The following is a 27,532-nucleotide window of genomic DNA, read 5'->3' on the forward strand; positions in this document are numbered from 1 at the left end:
TGGAGTAGCAGCACCACCTGGTTTACACTGTGTGTACTGCATCGTTGAAATCAGACCCTTCGCGCGACCAAAGACTTGTTTACAAAGTTTATTCAGTGCATGTCGAGTTAAGTCCACAGCGGGAACGAAACTCCCCATTGGCTCGGCCGCTTCCACGGCCGCCATTGGCCCGTCGGCGCTGCGCCCGCCGCTTCCCGTCGGTCCGATCACGAGTGTTCTGGTTTGACGTCCTCCGGCGAGCGTAAACGTAAAGAGGAACCTCAGCATGCTGCTACAAGGGCAGAGGTCCGCCGGCGCTCATGCAGCAATACAAGCACCGCAAACAAACAAACAGAAGAACTAGAGAGTCGTGTAGAAATTACGTGTGAATGCTGAAGAGCTGACGCTGGACTCGAATGCGGTAAAATTCATTGAAATGTGCAATCTGCGAAAAAAATGCCACATTATGGTAGTAATATAGTGAGAAATGCTAACAGTTGTAATGCTAAAATATAGCAAAACATGAACCTGAGTATGGAAAGCGCAAATGTCCTGAGCGAGCTGAGCAGTTTGCTGTTGGGATGGTTTGAAACTGTTGAAGAATTTTGTCAGGGAGATGTGGAATGGTGAAAAGGTGGCAATGTCAAGATTTCCTGATTGAGCAAAAATGTGGAAGCATAAGATAAAATTGTAAAATGTCTGCAATGAATTGTCAATTTTGACAAATGTGGAAAATGTTGATGTGAACCAATAGTTCCCAGTGAAATTGGTTGAGAAATGTGGAACGATTAGATGCACATCCATCCATCCATCCATCCATTTTCTACCGCTTATCCGAGGTCGGGTCGCGGGGGCGTTAGCTTTAGCGGGGAAGCCCAGACTTCCCTCTCCCCAGCCACTTCATCCAGCTCTTCCGGGGGGATCCCGAAGCGTTCCCGGGCCGCCCGAAGGACGCGGTCTCTCCGGCGTGTCCCGGGTCGTCCCCGGGGTCTCCTCCCGGCGGGACGTGCCCGGAACACCTCGCCGGGGAGGCGTCCGAATCGGATGCCCCGGCCACCTCGTCCGGCTCCTCTCGATGCGGAGGAGCAGCGGCTCTACTCTGAGCTCCTCCCGGACGACCGAGCTTCTCGCCCGTTCTCTAAGGGAGAGCCCGGACACCCTACGGAGGAAACTCATTTCGGCCGCTCGTATCCGGGACCTCGTTCTTTGGGTCACGGCCCGCAGCTCGTGAGGGGAGGAACGTAGATCGAGCGGTAAATGGAGAGCTTCGCCTTTCGGCTTAGCTCCTCCTTCACCACAACGGACCGATACAAAGTCCGCATCACTGCGGACGCCGCACCGATCCGCCTGTCGATCTCCCGTTCCGTTCTTCCCTCACTCGTGAACGAGACCCCGAGATACTTGAACTCCTCCACTAGGGGCAGGATCTCATCCCCGACCCGGAGAGGGCACGCCGCCCTTTTCCGACCGAGGGCCACGGTCTCGGATTCGGAGGTGCCGATTCTCATCCCGGCCGCTTCACACTCGGCTGCGAACCGATCCAGTGAGAGTTGGAGGTCACGGCTCGACGAAGCCAACAGAACCGCGTCGTCTCCAAAAAGCAGAGATGCAATACTGAGGCCACCGAACCGGACCCCCTCGACGCCTCGGCTGCGCCTTGAAATTCTGTCCATAAGAGTTATGAACAGAATCGGTGACAAAGGGCAGCCTTGGCGGAGTCCAACCCTCACCGGAAACTAGTCCGACTCACTGCCGGACCAAACTCTGACTCCGGTCGTACAGGGACCGAACAGCCCGTATCAGGGGGTTCGGTACCCCATACTCCCGAAGCACCCCCCCGAGACCTCGCGAGAGACACGGTCGAACGCCTTCTCCAAGTCCACAAAACACATGTAGACCGGTTGGGCGAACTCCCACGCACCCTCGAGGACCCCGCCGAGGGTGTAGAGGCGGTCCGCTGTTCCACGGCCGGGACAAAAACCACACTGCTCTTCCTGGATCTGAGATTCGACTTCCCGACGGACCCTCCTCTGCAGCGCCTCTGAATTGACCTTACCAGGGAGGCTGAGGAGTGTGATCGGTTGACAGCTCCGCCCCTCTCGCTTCACCCGAGTTTGGTGATCTGTCCTGAATGAGCGAAACTGTTTGACACTGGGATGGTTTTAATTGCTTATGAAATGTAGAACAATTTACAGTTGTAAAATGTCTCCATTAATTTTGTCAAAATGTGTGAATTTTTGGAGTGTGAAAAATAGTTTCCAAGATGGGAAAGGTCTGCGATGGGCTGGCAACCGGTTGAGGGCGTGCCCCGCCTCCTGCCCGACGACAGCCGGGATGGGCTCCGGCACGCCCGCGACCCTCGTGAGGAGAAGCGCGACAGAAAATGGATGGATGGAAGATGGGAAAGGTTTCAATCGCTTCAGAAATGTCAATATTGAAAAATGCCTCTTAGTTTGCCAATTGGATGTGGGAATGTCCTCAATGAACTTAACTTTTGTTGTTGTTTTTTGTGAATTTGGGACTTGTGAAAAATATTTACAAAGAAATCTCTTCAGCATTCACACTTGAAGAGCAGGCTCGCCTCGTAAACGTTTGAGTGCGTGTACAGCAGCGTTGTCCCGCCGAAGTTGTGGTTTTCGCACGCCGCACCTTGTTCACGCCAACAAACATGGCCGCCGCCAGCTCCGTGTAAACACTGCCGCCCGTTTCCTAGCAACAGTTGCGTGTTCAGTCTGTCAGCCGATTGTCGTTCTTCCGGTCCAGCGCGCTCGCGTGCGTGCGTGCGTGCGTGCATGGCTGTGTTGGGAATACACTCTCGTAAATGGTGTACTATAGAGTGAGTTTGCCATTTTGAATGTGGAGGGAGAATATTTTCACTTCGACATAGTTCCTTGGCACCAAGATGCAACAAGATTGCGCAAGATGAGCACAAAAGCAGGGAAGAGCAAAACATGGCTTCCCCCTTTGAGAAATGGAAAAGTTTTGTCATTGCCGATAGATGCCACAAAACACAACAAATCACTACTTTTGTGTGAATTTGCTCCTCAACTGACGTCAACAAAGTTCCCTGGCACCAACATGCCGCAGGTTGAACAAAAAAACTGCCAATAACAGAAGTTGGTTCCCAAAAACTGGATGAGTTTTTGACCCCCAAAAAGTTTCTAATGATGCCAAGAGAAGAAAGCAAAGCGCAGTACTTTTGTCAGAATTCATGACTCAACTCACTTCAACATAGTTCCTTGGCACCAAGATGCTGCAAAATGAGCATAAAAACAGTTTCTCAGAGGCTTATGGAAGTGGTTTCCAAAATGGAATTTGTGAATACCAAAGCGTAAATATACGTAAATACGCAGTACTGCGTTTGCAATCCTTCCCTATTCCCCAATTACTACAACCAGATTTTTAAAAGGACTTTTTAGGAACTATCAAAGTCCACTATATAAAATGCCTATCTAGTGATTCTGGCGTAGAGAATGAGTCAATGAGATTCCCAACACAGTCTGTGTGTGTGTGTGTGTGTGTGTGAGAGCGAGAGAGAGAGTTAATGGGGGGGCGAGGGGTAAGGGGGGTTCTTCAGTGGGGGTTAGGAGAGGTCGTTGTTGCTAGGCGACTTCCCTCCGTTGAGCAGAGCCGAAGCGCTGCGACTTTTGGTCGGCGTGCCGCTGCCCGAGCGAGACAACTCGGTCAGGTCGTGAAGGGACGGCTCTCTGTACATGGCCACTACACGCACACACACACACACACGCACACGCACACACAATCAACGAACACTTTTTTCTCAAGCTGCTGCACAAAGCATACAAAAACCAAAGCAATATTTCCCATTGAAAAGAATGTAAATCCAGTTAATGCGTTCAAGACACCCCCAAATATTAAAAAAGACATTTTATGTATTTGTTACGGACAAAAACTTTGGTGAAAAAAAAAAAATTACCGAACGGTACGAAAACTGGGGCGTACAAAAACCAGGTTCCAGTCTGAATTGAGCGCTCAATGTAGTACCGCGTTGTGTCACAATATGCTGGGCAGCACTGAGCTCCACTAAAAAACCATGTAGCATAATTTCGAGCAAGTAGAGAAGAAGGTTCCCAACGAAACCCCGATAATAGTCGTCTTTCCCACGGAGCGAATATTGTCGTGCGCTCTTGTTTGTATGCGTTGCTGCTCTGTGTGTGTGTTAAAGTGGCAAATGTCTAAAGGATAAGAATGACCATAACATTGATGCTAATTTTGTTAGCACATCTATGGCATTGGTATGTAGATATTATATATTTATATGTTATATGTATGTACTTTTCCACCCATTTTCACCCTTTTTTCTTTTACATCATGCTAGCCCATTTTACGTTTGAACTGTGACCTTTTTCTCGTTGCGTGCTCCTGTTCCCAAAAGCTCTGTCAACTTTCTCCTTTATTCGTACGTTCCAGTCTTGATTCTTTTTCCGTCGCGCCGAACTATATTACACCGTTTTAGCCTTGATATTTTTATATCAAAAATATTGGCATTATTGGACTTTGGAGAGCCGGCGCTGAAATGACGTAAAGGGTAGCGAGAGAGAGGACTTTTTGTGTGCTACTCGCCGACGGACGAACTAGCGGCCGTTAGAAAATTCGCATTCGTTTGTCGACATTCGACGGCCGACGCGAGTGACGTCGTCCGAGCCTTCGGACCGCGGTGCCAGTCGAGACTCGACTCGAGTTCACGGTGTCGATACTGGAGTGTTAGCGTTTGAGCGTTTCCGTAAGGTAGCGTTACCTTTGAGCGGTTTGGGAATGAAGTGGGCGGCGGCCTTGTTCTTCTTGACGTGGTTGCCCTTCATGACGGCGCCCTCCTTGTTGAGGCCGAGGTACCAGGCCCTGCCGGACGCCTGCTGGCGGTACAACATGGACGAGTAGGTCACGTAGTAGTTCTCGAACACCGACTCCTTGAACTTGCACTCGGGCGTGAAGTGTTCCTGCGGGAGGAAACGGACGCACGGGGGGCGGAGCCATCATTTTGCAAGCGGGGACGGCCGAGTTAGGGGCGTTGACGTCTGCGTTTCCTCCTTCCCGCGACTCCGTGGCAACCGGCTACTCCCCGGAATACCGAGCGGTTGCCAGGGGAAGCGGGAAGGAGCAGCCACGCCGCGTTGTTACCCTCGCTGTCACTCCGGATGAAGGTTTCGCATCGTCATCATCTTGCGCGAAGACTTACTGAAGTGTAGAGGAAGCCCTCGCTGTTCATGGCCAGGTACAGTTTGGTTTGGACGCCCTGGATGGCGACCACGCGAAGTCCCACGGGGATCAGGTTGAACACGGCTGTTCACACGCACGGGGCACAACAAGTCAGTTGATGACTGAATTCCCAGTTAAAAACAAATATTCATCCAATCGACTGCATGTTACTAGTGGGGAAGAACTAGTACTGTCCAGGAAGCTACTAGTGTATGACACATGCCTTCTAGTTGGGTTTAATTGTGTACTAGTAGGCCAGAAGTGGCACTAGTAGTGGAAAAAAACGTACTACTAGTAAGACATTGTCATTTTACTAGTGCACTTAACTGTCTTATGAGTGAGCGCAAAGGCTGTACTCGTAGACTTTCCACAGTGCCGCGTACGCGTGCGAGCTGACCGTAGGCGCTGTCGTCTTCTTTGGTGCCGTCGACGGTTCCGTCCGGCTGGAGCCGGAGCTGGAAGCCCTGCCGGCCGGACAGCCGCGTCACGATGCCCTTCAGCTGGGGCTCTGCGGGCGCGGCGGGGCAGAAAAACGACAAGCGCAAACCAAATACTAAGCAAAACTCGTGGAAAACCCAAACCTATTCCGAGCTGGCTGGTTGCCGGCCAAAGTCACAGATCGCCAAACTGAAATGCTCAGAGTCATTTGCAAGAAAAGAAACAAAAGAAACACCGGGAGCCGCAGAACTCTGAGGATAGCGCGACATGTATTGCTTTTTTCTTTGAGTTGTCGGGATAAAAACTCAAAGGTTTTGCATTGATGAAATTGTCTGCCGGAGAGCACAACATTTGATTTCTGCATGTAGCAAAAATCCAGCGAAACAACACTCGGTCGAAGCTTACTTTCAAGTCCGATAATCGATAACTCACTCAGCCGTATCGCAACGAGGTCACGAGGCGAGGTCACGCTCCACTGGCACGAACGCTAAAGGCAAAAAAAAAAAAGACTTCTTGGAGACGAATGCCAAGCTCAGACTCCAGGATTTTAGCCGTGATATTGCGCTTTCCCAGATCGGGAACGACATCGTCCCCGACCGGCAATTTGGCCCGACGACGGCAAAATGAAAAGTCTAGCGTGTTTGATTTTGATTTCTTTTTCTGATATCTTCCGTCCAGCGTGACATATCAACGACGACTCTCCGACAGCGCACCTTGACGTCGACCGATAGGATTGCGTATTGTGACTGGCGCTTCGCCGACCGCGCTTATTCACGCGCGCAAACCGGTGTTTACCGACGCGTTAGAGCATGACTTGACAGAATGTCGACGTGTTTACGTGCAAACGTTAGTGCTGGCACAAGTTTGCTAGGCTACATAAGCGAGCCGTATCGTATTCAAAGTACGCGAACATACCTCAAGCGAGCCTTGAATGAACGTCCTCTCCCGAGCATCATTTTGTTCCCCCCCTCACACGCGCAATACAGCAGCGCGAGCCGTCGTCGTCGTCGTCGCCAAGGTAACAAGTGTATCCGATCGCGTTGACCCGTGACACGTTTTCTGGTTCCGCCTCGCCAACGGTGTTCGATTTGACGAGATAAAGCCCAGGGATCATAAAAGACGGGATGCGGTGTTATCGGAATAAATGTCGGGTGGTGTCGTCGGTGCCCGAGATGCCCGAGATGCCAGATTTGACGCCGGCGGTCCGAGGTCGTGCAATCGGGAAAGACCACATTTGTCTTGTCGTCTGATGCAGCCGGAAGACGCGTTCGCGTTCGTTTTCATGGGAAAGGCAAATTGAGAAATAGCAGAAAAATCCCAGATATCCAAAAATGGAAAAAGAGCATCTTCACAAAATAGGTTGCAAATCATCAAACTTCATAAAAGACATTTTGGCATTGAACGCGTCAAAGAGAAACAAGGATGACCTTTTGATGCGACTAGAATTCCTGCAGAAATTGTGTGTGAATGCAGAAATGCTGATTGACATCATGCGGAATGTTATTCAATAATATGGAATCATGTGGAATGAAATTGAATGATATGGAACAAAGTGAAATGCGTTTATTTCGAGGGAATGTTAGCAATTCGGGGTAGTTCGTGGAATGGCTCGATTGAGCTGAACACGTTGAAAGGTTGAAAACGGTGCGAATCGGTTGAGAAATAAGGAAACTGTCGCTAAATTGGTACAAATGTAGAATTTCGGGCTTTTGTCGAGAACAATTGTGACATTTGGGGAATGGGAGCGCTTCGCAGGATAGCGACAATGAGCTGAACACGTAGAAGCGGAAACGGTTGAGAAATGTTGAGGCAGGAGTCAATCGTGTAGAATTGGTCCTCATTTGGACATGTTGGGGGTCAAAAAGTGGAAACGTTTGGTGAAAAGGGTGACATCTTTGGAATGTGGAAAATCGATCCCAAGGTGAATTGAACGAGCTGAACAATGGGAATGTGCCATTGGAAAGGGAGGGGCGCAAACAAATGGGAAAATGTTGACGTCGGAACGGAGTGAATCGGATGTAAAATGGCGTCCAAAAAGTGGGCGGGATAATCATAAAAATAAAGGTAGAATAACGTGTGCATGCTCAATTCAAGTCAAATGAATTGATTTTCAAAAGGGAATTCAACGGGCCACGTCTTTACCGTTATCGACCCGATTGTATAAAAATCAGTCGTGTGGGCCAAGAAGGGAGTGCTGGGGGGGGGGCAAGATTCCAACTCTCATCCTCAGACTTGTGGGACACACGAGCTCAAGTTGAGATGATGGTGGTGATGATGATGATGATGATGACCATGACCATGACCGTGATGAAGCTCACCTGGCGGCCTCCTCCTCTTCCTCTTCTTGCGGCCGCCGAACAAGTTGACGCGCGCGAACACGTTCAACTTGCTGCTTCCGCCGTCGTTGCCGTCGCCGCGGCACGTGCTCGCCTTCTCACGTTCGCGCGCTTGACGTTTCTGACGCATCAGCGAGCTGGCGATGGCCGCCGCGCGCGACATGTCGTCGCGAGGGGGCGAGGCGGCGAGGCGTTCACGGCCGGGAGGCGATCGCGGCCGGCGCGCGGCCGGGCGTCGTCACGTCCATCGGCGCGTTTCGAATCCGCTAAAGACCCCGAACGGCCCCCCGCGCCCCTTCCCGCTCAGCCCGGTCGCCACGGCGACGCCTCTCCGCTCGGACGTCCTCCGCATCCGAGCGTCTGCTCACCCGTCTGAACAGGTGTGCGTGCGCGCGAGATAGAGAGAGTATGTGTGTGACTTTTGTTGATGTTGATTTGTGTGTGCGCAAGAGGAAGAGCGTGTGTGTAGCTGTGTGCGTGAGCGAGAGAGTGTGTGTCTGTGTCGATCCACGTGTGTGTTTGCGATGCTGTTGTTCAACTGCAGTGAGTACCCCCGCCCACATGCGCACATCTGGCCTGTTTGTCAATGAAACGGTGCCGTTCATATAAAAAAAAAAAGAAGACGTCGCGTGTTTCCATTCATGTGAGGATGAGGATGACGACGAAGATGGAGGAGGCTGCATGAGGAGGGGAGGGGCCGTTTTGGTGCAGAGGTGCTGCAAGAAGATCTCTGCAACGCACACACACTTCCTGTTCATCATGTTTTCTTCTGTTGTCGTGACAATCTCCACCGGGAAGGCGACTTTACACACCCACCAGCGCATAGTCCATCCATCCATTTCCTTTCCCGCTCCTCCGCACGCGGGTGGCGGGCGTCCCGGAGCCCGTCCCAGCTATCATCGGGCAGGAGGCGGGGTACGCCCCGAACCGGTCGCCAGCCCATCGCAGGGCACAAACAAACAACCGTTCGCACTCACATTCACACCTACGGGCAATTTGGAGTTGTCATTGAACCTCGCATGCATGTTTCTGGGATGTGGGAGGAAAGCGGAGCGCCCGGAGAAAAGCCACGCGGGCACGGGGAGAACACGCAAACTCCACACGGGCGGGGCCGGGGATTGAACCCGCAACCTCACAACTGTGAGGCAGACGCTCTAACCAGTCGTCCGCCGTGCCGTCCAGTACATAGTTATTGTTGTTGTTATAATTAAGATGATGATGTTTGTTTTAAATGCTACTTGTTCGTGCGGATGTCCACCAGAGGGCGCCATGCTGAATTCTGAGTCAAATTAAGCCGAGGAATGAAGAAGAGGAAATCTTCCCTGGCCAAGGTACTGATCACAGCGAAGCAGACAAAATGTCAGTAGTGCAGCGGCATGTGGAACCTACCTCAGTGAACCTACCCTGCATGTTTTTGGAATGTGGGAGGAAACCGGAGCGCCCGGAGAAAAGCCACGCGGGCACGGGGAGAACATGCAAACTCCACGCTGAACCCGGGTCCTCAGAACTGCGAGGCAGACGCTCTAACCAGTCGCCACCGTGGCGCCTTAATGCTAGCAAACATTGTGAAATACCATGGATTGGCTCAGGGAAATTAGCTTCGATGGTACAGTCATTCTCATTCCCCAACATGGAGCAGCAACGCATACAGATGGAGCGCACTGTGATGTGGGCACAGTGACTATTACCGGACGACTATTGGGGTCCTTCGCTGCTACATCTCTTCTCGTACAGCTCAGCGCTGCCTGGCACTGAAAGCGTGCAACTGTAAATTGGTACTTGCATCGATACTGTAAAAAAAGATTCAAATACAGTTTCTCCCACGACAAGCTTTCTACTAGCCTTGACTTTTGAAAAATGATCCTGAGCGTCCTCTCTCCAGCTCCCCCGTCCCGTCCCGTCCCGTCCCGTCCTACCTGAGGTGGATCTGCGTAGAGGGAAGGTCATTCTGCGCCCGTGGAGGTCTGGAACGTCTGCGCTCCCGGCGTTCGGCAACGTCCCGTCGTCGGCCGAAAGAGGAGGACCCGCGGAAGTTGCGAGCGCTCGATTCTCTCCGGGGGCTTGGGATCCATTAGGCCGGCCCGAGGAGATCGTTAGAGGACATTACAGGCCATTAGGACCTCATCAATCTTTCATATCGGCCGAGACGCTTCCCAAATCTCCCGACCCGCCTGGCCGCCGACCTCGGCCCCGCCGGCTCCGGGGAATCGAACCGGCGGCTCTTTTGCTCGGCAGCTGCCTTTGGGCCAACGCGTCGGCGAGCGCGCCCCCGATTGACAACAGCGCCCCCTCTCCCGCCGAGACCAGAACACACAACTGACTTTGTACTTTCTCCAAGAGTTGGAGAAAGTCCAGAATGCTCTCAAAGGGTTGTATTAAAAAAAGAAAAGACAATATACATTTCAGCACACTTCCACACACAAACCCATATATACACACACACAGAGTTCATGTTGTTGCCTGCATCCATCCCATAATAGCACACACATTACCTATCAGCCACACTCAGGCTGACGTCCGTCCATTAAACTGCGACACGACGACAGGCGCTAAAAAACGCTGAAGGGTGAAACGGGAAGTTGCCGATGGGGAAGACGCGCACTCAGCAAGTTGAACTTCCAAACACTTTGACGCTCACGTGACAAAGGAAAGTCGCGCGTGTACAGGACGCCGACGACGCAATGCGCGCTACGTCCCGGAAGACCCCTCCTTCGCTTCGAGGACGTCCGCAAGCGGGACGTAAACGTTGAAATCCTGTAATATTGCCAGAGCGGGCGGCACGGTGGGCGACCGGTTAGAGCGTCCGCCTCGCAGTTCTGAGGACCCGGGTTCGATCCCCGGCCCCGGATCGCGCTTCCTGGCGGCGACGGCGAGTACGAACTGGCTTCCTCCTCGCGGCCTCCACGAGATCCGCGCAGGCGGCGGAGAGACAACAATCGGCCCAAAATCACCGTCGTCCGCCCCGCCCGCGCGAGAGATTGCAGCTCCCGGATGGGCCTTCGTCGCCGTTCCGCAAAATGCCGACAGCCCGGCCAGGGGAGAAGAAGGATCGTTGCGCGTGATCGTGTTTAATGACCAAAGATCGCGTGGAATCGTTAAAAAACCTAAATCACGTGTACTCATTCGTAATCAAACAGGATCTCGCACGATCGCGTCCGTGCGTGACGGTCCCGTCTGCGTCTCATGCCAGCAAGGCAAGATTTATTCCTACTTTTCTGTTTTTGCTTTCACGGGGAAGTCGAGCACATGGACTTTTTACCTGTGGACACTGACCCGACCTTACACGCGCACACCGAGTAAACAGCGCGTGCGTGCACGCGTGTGTGCTTGCACTTTGGATTTGAGCAGAGCAGATCGAAGATGGCGTCCGTGCGTTTGGCGCTGCTGCTGCTAATGTCGTTCCGACTGCGGGCCGCCGACGTCGTCGAGGGCGACGCGGGTGAGTGAGAGGAACGGGGCGGGACGATATTCTCTAAGTCGGGCGCGACCTCCGTCTCCCCCGTTCGAGCGGTCGCGACCTTTGGCTTCGCCGGCCGTCGCTCGTCAGAATCGGCCCGTGCGTTTGCTAATTTGGCCTTCGGACCAAATTACCACCAGTTTGTTTTGGGCGGTTATGACAAAAATCATTTTGTCACAAAAATATGAACCTCTTTCGAATGCTGCTTATGTCGCTGAAACAAATTCAGATTGCTTCAGACATTTTTTTCCAAGTAGGCCGGAACAAGTCGGACCACCAATCAAATGGCAAAAGCGTTTCTTTAAGCGATCGCATCGATTAAATGTGCGCGCGCGCACGCACACACACACACATGCAAAAATGCACACGCCCATCCGTCCATTTTCCCCCACTTATCCGAGGTCGGGTCACGGGCTGGCAGCTGCCGACGCAGGGAAGCCCAGACCTCCTCTCCCCGCCCGCTTCGTCCGGCTCTTCCGAGGCGTTCGTCCCCGCGGCGGGACGTGCCCGGAACACTTCACCGGGGAGGCGTCTGGGGGGCATCCTAACAAGACGGCCGACTCGCCTCATCGGGCTCCTCTCGATGCGGAGGAGCAGCGGCTCGACTCCGAACCCCTCCACTTGGGGCAGGATCTCCTACCTGAGGACCGAACAGCCCTTATCAAGGGGTCCGGTACCCCGACACGGTCGGTCGACTTGTCCAAGTCCACGAAGCGCATATAGACTTATTGGGCGAACTCCTCGAGGACCCCGCCGGGGGTGTAGAGCCGGTCCGCTGTTCCTCGGCCAGGACGCGAACCTCGCCGCTCCTCCTGAATCCGAAATTCGATTTCCCGACGGACCCGCCTCTGCGGCACCCCTGAATAGACCTTACCAGGGAGGCTGAGGACTGTGATCCCCTGCAGTTGGAAGACACCATCCCACTCCCCCACCGCCCCGGTCTGCCAATCCAGAGGCACCGTCCCCGATGTCCACGCGGCGTCGCGCAGGCGTCTCAACCAGGACGGCCCCGCAACATCCAGAGCCTTGAGGAACTCCGGGCGGATCTCATCCACCCCGGGGGTCCTGCCACCTCGGTGACCTCAACCCCCGAGATAGGAGAGCCCGGCTCAGAGTCCCCGGACTCCGCTGAGATACACGTACACTACACATAAACATACCAACACACACACAAACTCACTTACACGTTCACGCAAAAAACATACAAACACACACAAATTGCATGCACACACATACACAAACACATGCACGCACACGCATGGACACAAAAACACATACACTAACGTACACACACACACACACACACACACGTTTCCTGAATTTCAAATTGATAAATTCGGAATGCGATCGGTTAAACAAACAAGGCGGCGGGCAGATTAGATTGGCATCGTAACACGGAGGGGCTGACGTCTGATTGGACAAAAATAGCCTGTCGGGAATGAACAAATAATATCAACAATTTCATGGAAGAAATATTCCGATTTAGCTCGCAAGTGGAGGTCAGCGCTTCTGCCTCGATCGGACATTTGAAGCGAAGTAAAAGCGCGGAGCATTTGAAAATAAAGCGCGGCGCCACTTTTGCGCAGGTGGCGTGCGGGTGCCGCGGCGGGAGGCGTCCGACGTCCTGAGGCGCCAACGCCGCTTCAACGACGGCCCGTTCGAGGAGTGGAAGGCGGGAAATCTGGAGCGCGAATGCCGGGAGGAAAGCTGCAACTTCGAGGAGGCCCGCGAGATCTTCGAGGACGACACCAAAACCGTACTTCGTTTTCATCTCGTTCCGTGAAGACTCTCGTGATCCTGCCGAGGTTTTCTCTGGCTAAATGTCTCCTTGCTGACTTAAAGTCCCATTTTACAAAAGTGATCGGAGATTTTAGTTGAAGCAAACTTTATTGATGACGCGCTAAATGGCGGCGGCCCACCGAAATAAACTTCTCGCGTAGCAGTCGAGCTTCCAAAAAGCGGTTCGAGTTGCACAATGACGTGTTGCTTCTCGAAAGGCTTCTTTTGCACATTCGGACGCGTCTTTGAATCACCGGCCGCTCGACATTGACGACGCGAAAGCGGTCGCGTCGTCAATGAAGCTCGCCGAATCGTCGTCCAATGACCCTCCTGGGAAAAGTCGGCGGTTTCTCCAAACGGGGTTAGGGTTCGAGTCACCGGCGTCGCTACACAATTAGGAATCGTGTCATCGGGAATCCTTCCGCACAGCCAATGACGAACGTCTTCAAGCCACCTTTTGACCTTTCAGATGGAATTCTGGGCAGGATGCATCGTAAAGTATTTCATCACGTATAATCATGCGCAATCATCTAAAACCGCCGCGTTTAATTGCTATGAATGTCGAATGATAAGTTGATCTTTTCATGCGTTTCCGTGTATAATCGGGCACGATGATGTCATCAAGCCACCTTTTGTCATTTCAGATGGAATTCTGGGCGGGATACGCCGGTAAGCGTCTCGGGTTGAGGTCAGCGTGTCCGTGTGCGTTTGTTGACGTGTGTGTGTGCGGACAGACGGCGACCAGTGCGAGGTGGCCCCGTGCCAGAACGGCGGCGTCTGTCAAGACGGCGTCAATTCGTACTCGTGCTGGTGTAACGCGAGCTTCACCGGGAAAAACTGCGAGATCGGTGAGTGCGGCCGCACACGCGCATACACGCGCGCGCGCGCATACACACGTTTTGCGTTTCCCTGGCAGAGGTCACCAAGCAGTGTTCGATCAACAATGGCGGGCTGTTCTCACTTCTGCAAGATGAAGTCAAACTCGGTGCGCTGCCACTGCGCACACGGCTACAAGCTGGCGGCCGACCGAAGGGCGTGCGAGGCCACAGGTGACAAAACGACGACGCCAACAAACATGCATCGACGCTAGCACACGCACACACATCTCTCTCTCTCTCTCTATATATATATGCAAGTCGTAAACAAACAAACAAACTGACTCACACGCAAACAGTCCTACTTTCTCAAACACACACACACACACACACACGCCCGAGGAGATGTGTGCGCTTCGGGTCAGGGAGCATGTGGGCGTGTCCGGGCAGGTGAGTTCAGCTGCGGCGTGACGGCCGATCGGTCGGCCCACGCGCCGCGTTCGTCCAACCGCACCGCCGCCGGCGACCCCGACGACGACGTCATCCTGCACGAGTGGGTGGACTACGGGGACGGGGACGAGCCGGAGGCCGGCGACGCCTCCGCGGGGTCCCGCGTCAGGAGGCGGTCGCCCTTTTTCCCGACGCTTCCCAGCATCGCGGCGGAGGAACGGAGCGACCAGAGGATCGTGGGCGGCTACGAGGCCGAAGCGGGAGAAGTCCCCTGGCAGGTATGACGTGGTCGACGGCTACCGCTTTCCGGCGCCCACCTGACCGCGCCGGTCCCGTAGGCGGCGCTGATCTCCCACTCGGCCGGGAAGGAGAAGCCGGAGCCCTTCTGCGGCGGCTCGCTGCTCAGCGACATTTGGGTCCTGACGGCGGCGCACTGCGTCGTCGAGGCCCGCACGGCGGGAGTCTCCTTCTTCGTGCGCCTGGGTGAGCGACCGATCGCTTTGCAAATACTTCGATCGAAGTTTCCGCGGCGGAGTAACAGCACGCGACGCCGCTGTTCAATCCCCGGCAGGCGAGCACGACGTGCAGGCGGATGAGGGTTCGGAGCGCGACCACGAGGTGGCCGAAGAACTGGTCCACAAGTCGTACGAGTTCCGGAAGTCGCGCTTCAACCACGACGTGGCGCTGCTCAAGCTGGCCGTCCCGGCGGAGATGTCGCCGCGGCGCCGGCCCGTCTGCCTGGGACCCAAAGCCTTCACGGAGAGCCTCCTGGAGGAGGCGGCCACCTCGGCGGTGAGCGGCTGGGGGCGCGTCCGGGACGGGGGGCTGCTGTCCGGCAAGTTGCGCAAGCTGGACGTCCCCTTCGTGAAGCGCACCACTTGCAAGGCCAGCAGCGAGCAGCGCATCACCGCCTTCATGTTCTGCGCCGGCTTCCGGAACCGCAAGGAAGACTCGTGCCAGGGCGACAGCGGGGGGCCGCACGTCACCCTCCACCGGGACACCTGGTTCCTCACGGGCATCATCAGCTGGGGCGAGGGCTGCGCCCGGCCCGGAAAGTACGGCGTGTACACGCGCATCTCGCGATACTACGCCTGGATCAGCAACACCACCGGCATCAAGACCGACTCGTGAGCACCGGGCGCCGCTTCCTCTTCTTCCTCTGTCGGTAGCCGCTTCCTGTTCCGAGTTCCGTCGACGGCGCGCATGCGTAACTAGCTACGGAAACCGCACTCCACCAAAATCCAAAGGCGGTACCGAAGCCTAAGCCCAAATACTCTGTGCAGGTAGTACCGAACCCAAAATATGTAAGCAAAGCAAAGCAAATTGATTGATATAGACACGGTAACTCCGTGTGCTTTACATGATTCCAATCATTTCACAACAACGGGGAAAAAAAGAGTTGATAAACCTTTCAAACAGAGACAATCCAATAAAAATACAATTAAAACAGCATCCAGTGCAAGAAATATCATTCATCATTTCAAAGTGGAAATGCTCTAAAAAAGCACGTGGAGGTGGTGGTACCTTCAACCTAAACCGAACCCTCAAGTGCGTTGGTACGACCTCGCCCGAAGTCTCAATACGTATTGAAGCCTAACCCGAACGCCGATCCCATTTTACGAGCGGACTTTTTCACAAAAGCTTTCACGTCGCTACCTTTGAAATGTTGCTAGCTAGCTACCTGTTGCTCGTGCGCACCGCAGATGGTGCGTTCACGACCACTTCCTGTTCTCCTTGCTGCCCAGTTGCGAATCGTTTTCCAGAATAAAGATGCACGAACGTGTCAGCTCGTTGACGACAAACAGGAAGTCAGTCGATCGTGTGCTTTTATTGTGAAAGTCCCGACGGGATCAACTCAACTCAAATCCATTTGGGTTACGGAGCGCCTTGAAAACAAGCGCGGCCCCAAAACAAAACAAACGACTACACGAGCTTCGAAAAGGACAAACAAAAGTGCCGAAGGGCGCCGAGTCGAATCCGAAAGCTCCTGACGATGTCACGTTTTCTTTGCACAGGCGCCCCCTGCCGGCCGTCGCATGTAAGCCACTTCTGACGCTCTTCTGTGGCGACCGGTCACGTTTGACTCGATCGCCTTCGCTTTGGCCGCATCAGGGATGTTCCATAGCACTTTTCTTCAGACCGATACCAGTGTGCGTATTCACGCTCGAGTGCTCTACTCGATATCACGAGTACTTTGGATACATACAATTTCAATGAACGCATTGGAAGATAATTACGAACGAAGACTTTTCTCTCTTTCTTTCTTTCTGACGCACGCGATTCGCCGTTGTGTCCCACGGCCGCAGTGCAGCGCCGCCAACCACCCACCGGCGAGGAGGACTTTTTCTGCCTTAGCGATACCCGACACCTTGAAATAAGGCCGAATCGGCCCAATACCGATAATTGGACATCCCTCGTGCAAATGTCACAAACATCACGCGTGTGTACAAAAAAGGAAGACAACATGTTTGTGCAAGTGAAGGCGCTACGCTAACGTCCTACGCTAACCTTTAGTTTCAAAGCGGAGCAATTTGGCACGTGCCGGATTCACGTCGGTGACGGAGGAGGTTGGCTCTCAGCACGTCTCTCCCAGAATCCCGCGCAAGTCTTCGGCCGGGACACGCCCCTCTTCGTCGCGGCTCACATTCCTCACCAGCCTGACACACGCACACATGCGTGGATGACACGCACGCGAAAGAAACACAAAGCCCCCGACATACACACACACACGACAAAGACTGACCACATTCCGTCCGCGTCGCAATGCAGCAGCTGGATGACATCGCCGCACATAAAGATGATGTCATCGCTGCTCGCCGTGCCGCTGGCCACTAGGACTCGGTAGCGACCCGCCGCCTGCAGGCCAAAACCGTCGTGTCAGCTGGATACGGACCGTACGGAATTAACGCTCAAACGCGTCTTTGGGGCGAACCAGGGGCGCGGGCCGCTCGTCGTCGTCGTCGTCGTCGTCGTCGTCGGTATCGGACACGTTGGAGCCGTCCGTGGCCCCCCAGTCCTCCAAGCCGTCGCAGATGGCCGCCGGCCAGGCTGCGGGCGGCGCCGCCGGACAAAAGAAACGGGACAATACGCAAAGGAAGTCAGCATTCAATGCTAAGGAAGTGAACGGTTAAGGCTCAGGAAATTAGCATTGGACGTTAACACGCGTTTGCGTGAGCACATCAATTGTGTACTCACCTCGCGGGGGCGAGTGCGGCGTGGGGTCGGAGTGGGCGGGGCTGGCGTTGGCAGACTCCTCCCATCTGGCGGAGCGTGCGTGGCTGAAAGAGCTGCGAGTGACAGGAAGACACCCTGAGCAGCCTCCCCACCGCGCGCACGACACACACCCACCGCAACGAGCGGCATTCGAGTGTCGTGCGTGACTGTCATGCAACGGGGGGAGGGGCTTAAACAGGAAGTAGGCGAGGTGCCGTGCACGCGGGTTCACCTGTCCGAGATGAGGGTATCTGAAATCAACACCACACGCGTGTTAACCTGCGTTAAAGGTGGAAACATTCACACCTTCATAAGATATTATTCAGGCAGTCACATCAGTCATTCGGAAGCCACACGTACAACCCACAATTCAGCCATTCGTATGACAAGAAAAACTAACATGAATTCCTTCATAAAACATTCATTCATTCACATCAGATGTCATTTATACATAAGACACACCAGTCACTCGTTGATCAAACAGACTATTCACGAACTTTACATGATTCATTCATCCATTCGGGAAGGCCATCAATGACTCATCATTCATTATGTCATAAAAACGTACACTCATTCATAAAATATCATTGATTCATTAAATCTATCATTCATTCGTAAAATATCATACACTCGGTCATTATTTCATTCATAGACATCATTCGATTTTGACTCCTTCACATCTGATTCATGTCATTGTCACGCACTCATTTATAAACCGACCGACCAATCACGATGGGACCCACGCATTCCTGCTGTCACCTTTGTGCAGTTGGCTGACGATCTTTTGGATCTCCGTGAGCCAAGCGACCTTCACCTCCGTGCTGGGAGCCTGCGAACGCACGCGCGCGCCGTAGCAGCAGCGTCGCGTGTCCAAATGCGTTGATATAAACGTGCCGTTCGGCTGCATCGTGCGTGCGTACGAAAAAGGAGACGCACCTGGAGGATGTAGACTTCCTGTGTTCCTCTGTGGCAGAGTTCAAACTTCTTGGCGTCTCCTTTGACGTTTTCTGTCACGCTCACCGAGTTCATCTGCGCGTACACGAGCCGTCCGTTTACGTACGCGTGCATTAGGATGGCGCGCTTTTCTTTGCCCGACTCGCGGCGTACCCCGAGGCAGGACTTGAAGCTGTAGACGGGCGAGCGGCGGCGGTCGTCGCGGCGCTTGCAGCAGACCAGCGCTCTCTCGTAGAGGAAGACGTGGCGCCGGGCGGCTTTGAAGCGGGCCAGCTCCCGCATGCGCGCGCCCCCCCTCTTGCGGCTGATCCACACGCCGAAGCCGCCCTGCAGAAGCACGCGGCCCAGCGGGCCCAGATCGCCCTGCGACGACACCGGCGCAGCTACGGTGAACCCCCGCGTATTCGCAAATCCGTAAACTCGTCCTCTGATATTCGCCGAAAAACTCGAGTTTGCCGTTTTTGTGCTCGGGCCAAAAGCCACGTCTCATGTCAAATATCGCTTGGCTGCCATCTTGTGGCATCTTTAGGAAATGACGGACCTTTCGGGAAGGCGTCAATTACTGGCGGCCTTTCATTCACGGCATTTCATTGACTTACTGCGCCACCTTGCGGAAATCAATTCAATTCACTTTTCAGTTGATTGGACAAGAAACTGGAAGTGACATTGGACGCGTCCCTTGTGGAACTTGAAAGAATTACAACATTTCCGTGAAAAGGCTTCACTTATTCACGTGTCCGACCGCTCCTGACCAACGCAGATCGGCGTGCGATTGGCAGCTACCTGGTAGCCGACGATGGCGGTCTGGTGCATGGAGTCGTTGACGGACTTGACGAGGTCCAGCATGCAGTCCAGCGCCTCTTGCAGCTGCGTGCGGTACTGCGGCTCCGTGCAGTGTTTGAGAAGTTCCTGCGCACACAGGTGACAGGTGTGTGTGTGTGAGGTGCGGGCGCACTTCCTGTCAGTGCGTGCGTGTGAGCGGAACCTTGAGGATCAGCTGGTACTTGGTGAGGCGCTGGATGGGTTTCAGCAGGTACGAATCCAAAGACAGCTTGTGGTCCAGCTTCTTCTGGCACTCCTGCAGGGGGGGGACAGCAGGGCCGCTTGACGGGCACGCGTGTGTGTGTGTGTGTGTGTGTGTGTGTGCGCGGTTGCACCATGAAATGGCAGCTCGCTCCCCTGGGATGCAAATGCCACACAAACACACACACGTTTGGGTTACCTGCACACGCACACACCTGGAAAAAGGCAGAGTCCGAGCACTCTCTCCATAGCGACTCCGAGCGAGGCTTGTTCTGGCAGTAATGCTCGTACATCTGGAAGTTCTCCTTCTACACGCACACGTACAGATGATTTTGTTCGTTTTGCCACTGAAGTCAGCGTCACCCTCGTCTTCCTCACCCGCTGCAGGAAACACCGGCCCACCCGCTCCGGCGTGTCCAGGCAGCGCTGGAGGTCCTGCAGGAATGTTCTGGAAGTAGAAAACACAGTTTTATGTTGACATCCAGGCTGGTCAGCGGTGAGAAGGTGAAGGTGGTGAATTTGGTGAAGGCGATGAGGTTGGCGAAGGTGGTGAACACGGTGAAGGTGGTGAACATGATGAGGTTGGTGAATACGGTGAGGATGGCGTCGGTACCCGCTGTGAAACTGGTATATTTGTGGCATGTTTCCAAACAGGACGTCCTTGTGACTGCGGAGAAGCGACGGCAGAAGATCACACATGGACGGATCCTCCATCTCTGCTCGGTAGCCCTGAACACAGCAAATGCAACATCAACGGGCACATTCGACACACAACATCGACACGCATCGCAAACACACAACACGAGCGTCTGTCAAAATAACGTGAAGACACACAGGAAAGACACGAGAGGAAAACAGGAAAGGAAGCATCGGCCACTTCCTGTGCGCTCACCAGAAGGACGGCGAGGAGCTCCTCCACGTAAATCTTCTCGGTGGAGATGAGCTCCTTCATGATGCGACTGCAAAGTTCAAAGTTCATGTCAAGACGCACAATGACCGCGGCCACATTTGAGGGTCGCCTACTGCGTACGCACATCATCACTTGCTCCGCCCCTTCCTCCGCCTCTGAGTCGCTGTCGGGGGCGGAGCCATACAAGGAGCTGCGGTTGCCTTGGTAGTCGTGCATCACTTCAATCTGCCGACACGACAACAAAATTAGTACGTCCACAGTAGAACGAATTGTAATCCATAACAGGTGCTTTGGATAGAGGAAGGATGGAAACAGTCGCTGGTGCGCTTTCAGTTGCTCTATCACAACACAGACATCAGTGCATAGAGGCCGTACAACGCTACAAGCCTGTGGAAATATTTTACCAAAACGAGACCCGTGTATACACACGCGCACACACACACTTTTCGTTGGCCGCTGGTCCTCCTGGAGGTTCTCTTTCCAGGAAGCAGATCGAAGGGGAACCTGGAGTTGAGAAGGTTGAAGTCCACACCTGAACACATAACAGAACAAGATGCAAAACCAGATCCATAACAGAATCAAACTGAGAACCAGATTCAGATTCAGATTCTGAGCCTGAATCAGAAACATAAGCAGAACCAGATTCAGGTCCAGATCCATAACAGAATCTGATGACAAGCAGGTCCAGATTTAGATAAATATTAACATTTAGATTCATAATCAGAGCCACAACTTGAACCAGATTCAGATACAGAATCTGATCCATAACCAGATTCTTATTAAGAGCCTGAACCAGATCCAGAACGAAATTAAAATCCAGAATGAGAACCCAGAACAACAGCCGGATCCAGTTCCAGAACCACAACCAGACTCAGAACAGGATTCTGAATCGCGCTCATCCAGAGTAAACCATTTTGTCACATGTCGAGTGGTGATGATGTCACGGTGATGTCACAGCGTTACCGTGTTTGGGCGAGAAGAGCGGCGCCTTGACTCCGTGCGGCGCGGTCGGTTCTGCCGGTTCCGCTTCGGGCCGCGGCGCCACCGGCTGGACGGGTCTGACCCGCACGTCGGCCATCTTGCGTAGACACTGCTCTCTGTTGTGGATCATGGCCCGCATGGATTCCAGCTTGTCCGTCACCATGGAGATCTGACTCTGACCAAGGTCACGTGATCAGATGGGGGAAGCTCTGCCATTGACCGAGGAGGGCAGCTAGGGGGCGCTACCTGCAGCTGGGGAGTGAGTATGGCCTCAAACTCTAGACTGAGCACATCCTGTTTGCTGTCCAGCACATCTGGCGCCCTCTGTCGGTGTCGGCTCAGGTACTGCAGGGCCTCCTGAGCGCCTTCTCTGCTCTGGAAGCGGTCGACCATCTGACTGGCCAGCAGGTACGCGCCCTCGTCACACCAGCGCAGAGCCTGCTCACGCGCGCACACGCACAGATTGTGGGTATTACACAAACACACACACACACACACACACTCACCTGGTCGAGTCGCGTGAGCAGGTCTTTCGCTCGCACTAGCGTTGCGCGTTTGCTGCGCAGTCCCCCGCTGATGACATCACAGTGATGACGCAACTCATTGCAGCGCTGCATGATGAGCGCCAGGGCGTAATGATGGCGGGCGGCCAGCTGGTGGCCCTGCAGCGTCAGAACCCCAGCGCGGGACATCACTTCCTGGTCGCGCGCACACAAAAAATTGGACGTGAGTGTGTGTGCGCGCGCGTTCCATATGTGCGTGTGAGACCTCTGCGCGTTGCTCCAGAGCGTGCAGATCTTTGAGGAGTTGTTCCGCGCGCAGCAGCGTGTTCCCCACGGCCGGGATGGCCTTCTCCTCGCCGGATGTCTTCTCCAGCTCCTCCTCCATCTATGTGCGCATGCACACGGGTTTTACTGCGTGTGTGCGTTCCACGCGCACGGCTACGGGCACACGCACGCACCAGCTGGAAGCTGCGCTCATAGAGCAGCAGCTGGTGGCACTGTTGCATCTTCAGGTGGTGCTTCTCGAAGAAGCCGTCAAACGCCTCCTCCATGTCGCGCAGCTGGGCGAGCAGCCTGCACACATACACGCACACACAGACATGCACATGCACACGCACACGCACGCAATGGTCCATGCGCGTGTGTTTTAGGGTCAGTCGTACTTTCCTTCCTTGATGTGTTTGTTGTCAGATGACCTTTGAACTCTCTAGCTGTGGACTCTGGGTGACTGCGCTGACCTTTGCACCGTGCGCAAGTCTGATTGGACGTCCTCCTCGTCCTCCGCGGTGTCCTTCGTGGAGGCCAGGTGCGTCTCCAGGTTGTCCAGCAGGAGGCGCCCTTCCTTCAGCAGCCCCGTAATGTCCTCCTACAACACACCACCGCCAACCCAATTACAACTGCACGAACCCACAATAACAACTACACGATAAGAACTACACACCTTCATGTGTCGGTATCGCCGCGTGTGCGAGCGCAGCAGGAGGTCGACGGCGTCGGCGTCGTCGGGAAGTTCGCCGTCGGACAGCTCGGAGCCGAAGCCTTGCAGGAGGTGCGCCGCTTCCTTCACCGTCACGGCGAACGTCTCGATGGCCTGCACGGGCACGCACGCAGGGCTTTTTGTCCCTCGCACGCTAACGTGCTAACACGCATTGTGAGCTTGTTTACCGAGCGCAGTACGATCCAGTCGCCGCGACAGCGCTCGGCGTCGCCGCGCAGCTCCGACGTTAGGCGGTTGTCGTCGATGTAGCGGAGCAGGTCGCCCACCGAGCGGAGCATCACCACCTGAGCGACGTTACGTCACCGTAAAACGTGTGCCGTGCCGAGACACAGTGGGTGCGCGACGCAACGTGGCATGTCTTAGCGTCACAACACGAGCCGTGACCGGTGTGTTTTGCGTGACGACACGCCGTAACACGTGCACGTCCCGACACAACAAACATCACAAAGCGACACGGGTCACGACAAAATACACATCACAAAAGGACGCACGCGTGCGGCATTGTGTCACAATACGTGCGCATGTGGCATCACAACACTTGCACGTCACGAACAAACACACAAGTCACAACATAACACAACACGTGACACAACGTCACAACATAACACAAGCATGCGATCGTGCCGACTTCCTGTTACCGGCATCCTGAACAGGAAGTCATCGTGGCTGAAGCGGAAGCCCAGGTCGGTGCTGGAGGATGGGCTGGGGGCGGGGCTTAACAAGCCGGAGGGGCGGAGAACCAAAACCAAGTGCAGGTTGCCAGGAAACGACGTCTGAGGGGGAGGAGCAAAAGTTGTGGCGAGAACACGTTTTCAATGAGCATCGTCAAGAAGTCATGATTGAGTCACGAGAAAGGGATTTTTACATCGATCGTTCTGGAAAAAAGTCCCCTCAAAATCCTTTTGTCCTTATTGTGGCGTCCAGAAGAGAGTCGCCGCCTTCACAATCATTCGCTCCTTCCCGACTCCTCGCTCACGCTACACTCGTTTTTATACAGTTAAATAATAAAGAACGGAGCGTGCGGGTGGTGGTATGCATGGTGAGCAGTCAGCCAAGATGGGCTGGGGTTTTGTCAATGGAAAAAAAGAAAGATGAATGAAAAGTATATTTCAAATGTATTTTAATAGCTTAGTTTAAAAAGATGTGGGACATTTTGTAATGTTCAACTTTTCCGTTGTTTATTTGTTTATGTTTTTAATGATTTTTAAAAACTAAAGTGGTTCATACAGTAATCCTTCGCTATATTGTGGTTCATCTATTTGGATTCAGTGCGTCACTGATTTTTAAAATCATTTATACTGTTGATATTGCGCCGTAACATGGGATTTATTTTCTGGGATTTTTTTAAATTGTTGTGGTAAAATTAGCCTAAAACATTCACACCAAAAAACAAATGAACATTCGTTAAAACACATAAAAGCTGTACAGTTCAGTACAAAAACCCAGTTGTGCTGAGCACTGAGATTTACGAGTGTCTTTGAAGGCATCGCTTCTCCGTGTGCGCGCAGAAGGCGGGAAAGCCGAAAGCGTTTGGTGACGGCGACCGTCTCAAAGTAACCCTTTTTCTTTACTTGATCGACAAATGGCAGACAAACGGACGAAGGTCTTCGAAGACGTTCCAAAACCTGATGTCGAGCCCCACGATGCCGCCCAAACAAGATAGCAGCGGCACGGGAAGATGCTAGCAGTAGCAGCGAGCTAACGAGCAGGAGCGGTGCTCCTTGTTTGTCGTCGACCGGCTGAAGGAGGGAAGGAGGGAAGCGGAGAGGAGAGGAGAGGAGAGGAGAGGAGAGGAGAGGAGGGGAGGGGAGGGGAGGTTTGCGGCCGTCAGGGCATACATTCGTCTTCAGTCTGTCACAGAAAGAAGGAAGACAAGCAAAGAATATCAGGGTGACCGCTGTAACGCTCTTCCCTTCCCGGCGGTGCAGTCCAATCGCCGTCAACGGTGAGTACCTTTTATTTGACGTTGCTCATATCCTGTATGTTTAAGAGTGTGGACGTTTTTAAGAGGAGAGGAGTATGGTGGAGGGTGGGAAGGGTTCATCAGTGTGGGACTGGGGAGATTCATGCAGTTTAAAAAGATGTCAAAAGGAAAACATGGCTGCCACATCGCGGAAAATTCATGGATTGCACCGGAACCGAAGACCGCCGCGATAATTTACAAATGATTTGAACCATTTTGAAGAAGAAAAAGGTGTGATACATTTTCTTTCAATTTTTGTTTATTTCATTCTTTTAAGAATAAGTGATGATAAAAAGATTTGCATTATTTAAAATGTATTTTTAAATTTGTTTAAAAAAGGTGACATATTGTAACGTTCCAGTTTGTATTTTTTGAGAAATCCTTTTAAAAATTGAAAATAGCCAATATCATGTAACGGTAATATTCCACTTAATCTTTGGTATTTTTAAATGTGAAAATCTGACAAATTATGATTCCACTTTTATCTATTTAAAAAAATTTAAAATAAAATAAGTGTGATGTTTTGTAACATTCACCTTTTTATTTATAAAAAAAAGTGTTGCCGTACACCTTGTAAGAGTAACGTTCAACGTTTGAAAGATGTTTCCAGTTTTGGGGTGCACTGCAAACAATTACAAAAATAATGACATTTCTTGATCATTATCTTGTTTCAAATCATGAGCAATCTGAACTTTCTGAACAAAATCGATTTCAACTTTTTATTTTGAATCGGTTCCCATTCTCAGATGTGCAACTTCCAGATCACAGCGGCCTTTTCTCAAACAACTAAAGATCTAGAAGTCAATTGAAATGTCGACATCCTTCCGGAAATGTCGACGAGCTCGACGGACTCGTCGGCCCTACGAACTCAAAGTGGGAACGTCGGAAAGGACGAGGGTGCGCTCGCCCCCTGCCGTGTAAACCCCCACACGAAAATACAAACGAGTTGCGGCAGTGCACGAAAGCAACATCGAAGGCTTCCGCCGAAGCGATCTCTTTGAGCAGAAGCTCTTGACCGACGTACAGGTTGAATTCTCCCAAGGACTCCAATAACAGCTCAGCAGATACAAAAACACTTTGGGTGGAACTGATGATATAGAGGGTCATTTTTATTATTTTGAATATTGATGAATCAAAATAAAAATGGTCTGCAGCAAAATTGGCCCTCTGTTCATCCTGGGGAAAAAGGGCAGGTGTTTGAGTACCACTTGGGTGTATGTGCGCACGTGCCCGTCTAGCCCCACGGGCCAGATTGGACGCCCTGAAGGGCTGGTCCTGGCCCGAGGGGCGTACATTGTACACCCCTGCTTTATACAGTGGGTAGGGAATGAAACTGGCAGCACGGCGAACAACTGGTTAGCACGTCTGCCTCACAGTTCTGAGGTCGTGGGTTCAAAACCGGCCTCGCCTATCGTTTGGATGGTGTCCCCGAGGCCGCGTGGCTTTTCTCCGGGTACTCCGCTTTCCTCCCACATTCCCACAACATGCGTGCGACGTCGATTGGCGACTCTGAATTGGCTGGCGACCAGTTCAGGGTGCACCCTGCCCCTCACCCAGAGTCGGCTGGCCCGGGCGCCAACGTGCCCGTGACGCGGTATGGAAAATGGACGGAGTGAAACTTGGAACACGAGCCACAAAATCAGTCGGACCGTTGTGACATCGCGCTGATTCGTACACGCGCACACCAACGGATCCACATCACATGACTCGGTCCGCAGTTTTCCCGCGCACACGCGCACTTTTCAAGGTGACGCGCACGTGTGCGTCGCAACATTTGCATGGCGGAGCCTCGTACTTCTGCTGCCACATTTTCCCGCCCCCGGACCGGGCCGCGCGCCCCTTACCCGCCCCCCACGTACACCGCCCCCCTCCGCCCTTAGCCGGAGCTTACCGTGGCGCGGCGCAGACGCGGGAAGCCCCTCTGCGGCTTGGACTCGGCCATCGTGCCGCTCTGTTCTGTTGCTATCCGGACAGTCGGGAAGTCTGCAGTGGGACACGAGGAGGAGGGAGAAGTGTGCGTGCGCGTGCGCGTGCGCGACGGGATGCTCCCCGCAGTGTCCGGACGGGAGGGGAGGGGAGGGGAGGGGGCAGAGGGAGGCGGTCCGGCCTCTGCAGCAGAGACGCGTCATCTCACACGTTTGGACAAGAACACCAGAAAAGACTGCAGGAGAGAGTTGCACTACATCCACTAGATGGCGCCGCGCGCAGGATGTTTGAATTGAGCATGCTGGCATGTTTGTGTGTTAGCATAATAGCTCGCTATCGTATTGGAATATTAGCATAGTAGCGTATTAAAGCAAAAGCAAAGCAAATGTATTTAAATAGCGCATTTCATACACAAAGTAACTCGTTGTGCTTTACGTGATTCAAAGCATTTAAAAACAAAGGGGGAAAAAAATCTACTAAACATTTAAAACAAAGAGAAAACAATTCAATAAAAGTACAATTTAAACCAGCGTACTGTGCAAGAAATATCATTTAAAAGTGGAAATGCTCTGAAAAGCATGAGGAAAAAAGATA

General features: G+C 53.2%; 3 protein-coding genes across 6 annotated transcripts; 1 reads left to right on the forward strand and 2 right to left on the reverse strand.

Annotated features, from left to right (window-relative positions):
• Nucleotides 1–145: 145 nt before the first annotated feature.
• On the reverse strand, nt 146–10,917 carry LOC133416519 (fibroblast growth factor 13-like). Of its 2 annotated transcripts, none has more exons than XM_061703537.1 (5): nt 9,884–10,917; nt 5,591–5,701; nt 5,174–5,277; nt 4,736–4,934; nt 146–3,699 (listed from the first exon to the last, which is right to left on the reverse strand). In XM_061703537.1, exons 1-5 carry the CDS (start codon nt 9,912–9,914, stop codon nt 3,563–3,565), a joined length of 582 nt encoding a protein of 193 aa, XP_061559521.1. In that variant the 5' UTR covers nt 9,915–10,917; the 3' UTR covers nt 146–3,562. The 2 variants fall into 2 exon arrangements, with proteins under 2 accessions (XP_061559521.1, XP_061559522.1); XM_061703538.1 differs by lacking the exon at nt 9,884–10,917 and adding an exon at nt 7,950–8,145.
• f9b (coagulation factor IXb) lies at nt 10,368–15,945 on the forward strand. The gene is given in 9 exon segments (XM_061703528.1): nt 10,368–11,406; nt 13,011–13,180; nt 13,848–13,872; nt 13,938–14,051; nt 14,120–14,151; nt 14,153–14,252; nt 14,469–14,746; nt 14,807–14,951; nt 15,040–15,945. Coding segments are annotated over 9 exon segments (1,503 nt in total). The 5' UTR covers nt 10,368–11,327; the 3' UTR covers nt 15,600–15,945.
• Nucleotides 15,073–26,970, reverse strand: LOC133416513 (proto-oncogene DBL-like). Of its 3 annotated transcripts, XM_061703526.1 has the most exons (26): nt 26,904–26,970; nt 23,688–23,822; nt 23,217–23,333; nt 22,993–23,142; nt 22,790–22,917; nt 22,511–22,625; nt 22,318–22,437; nt 22,056–22,247; nt 21,796–21,987; nt 21,532–21,724; nt 21,012–21,100; nt 20,693–20,793; nt 20,551–20,617; nt 20,272–20,387; nt 20,037–20,106; nt 19,874–19,966; nt 19,621–19,713; nt 19,419–19,544; nt 18,789–18,998; nt 18,618–18,710; nt 18,441–18,510; nt 17,914–17,932; nt 17,664–17,755; nt 17,401–17,516; nt 17,212–17,324; nt 15,075–17,125 (listed from the first exon to the last, which is right to left on the reverse strand). In XM_061703526.1, the coding sequence occupies exons 1-26, from the start codon at nt 26,952–26,954 to the stop codon at nt 17,044–17,046; spliced, it is 2,943 nt and encodes a 980-aa protein (XP_061559510.1). In that variant the 5' UTR covers nt 26,955–26,970; the 3' UTR covers nt 15,075–17,043. The 3 variants fall into 3 exon arrangements, with proteins under 3 accessions (XP_061559509.1, XP_061559508.1, XP_061559510.1); XM_061703524.1 differs by having other exon boundaries at nt 15,074–17,125; nt 20,037–20,387; XM_061703525.1 differs by lacking the exon at nt 19,621–19,713 and having other exon boundaries at nt 15,073–17,125; nt 20,037–20,387.
• Nucleotides 26,971–27,532: the final 562 nt, after the last annotated feature.

Source organism: Phycodurus eques, chromosome 17 (assembly GCF_024500275.1).
Source record: "Phycodurus eques isolate BA_2022a chromosome 17, UOR_Pequ_1.1, whole genome shotgun sequence".
Classification (NCBI taxonomy): Eukaryota; Metazoa; Chordata; class Actinopteri; order Syngnathiformes; family Syngnathidae; genus Phycodurus; species Phycodurus eques.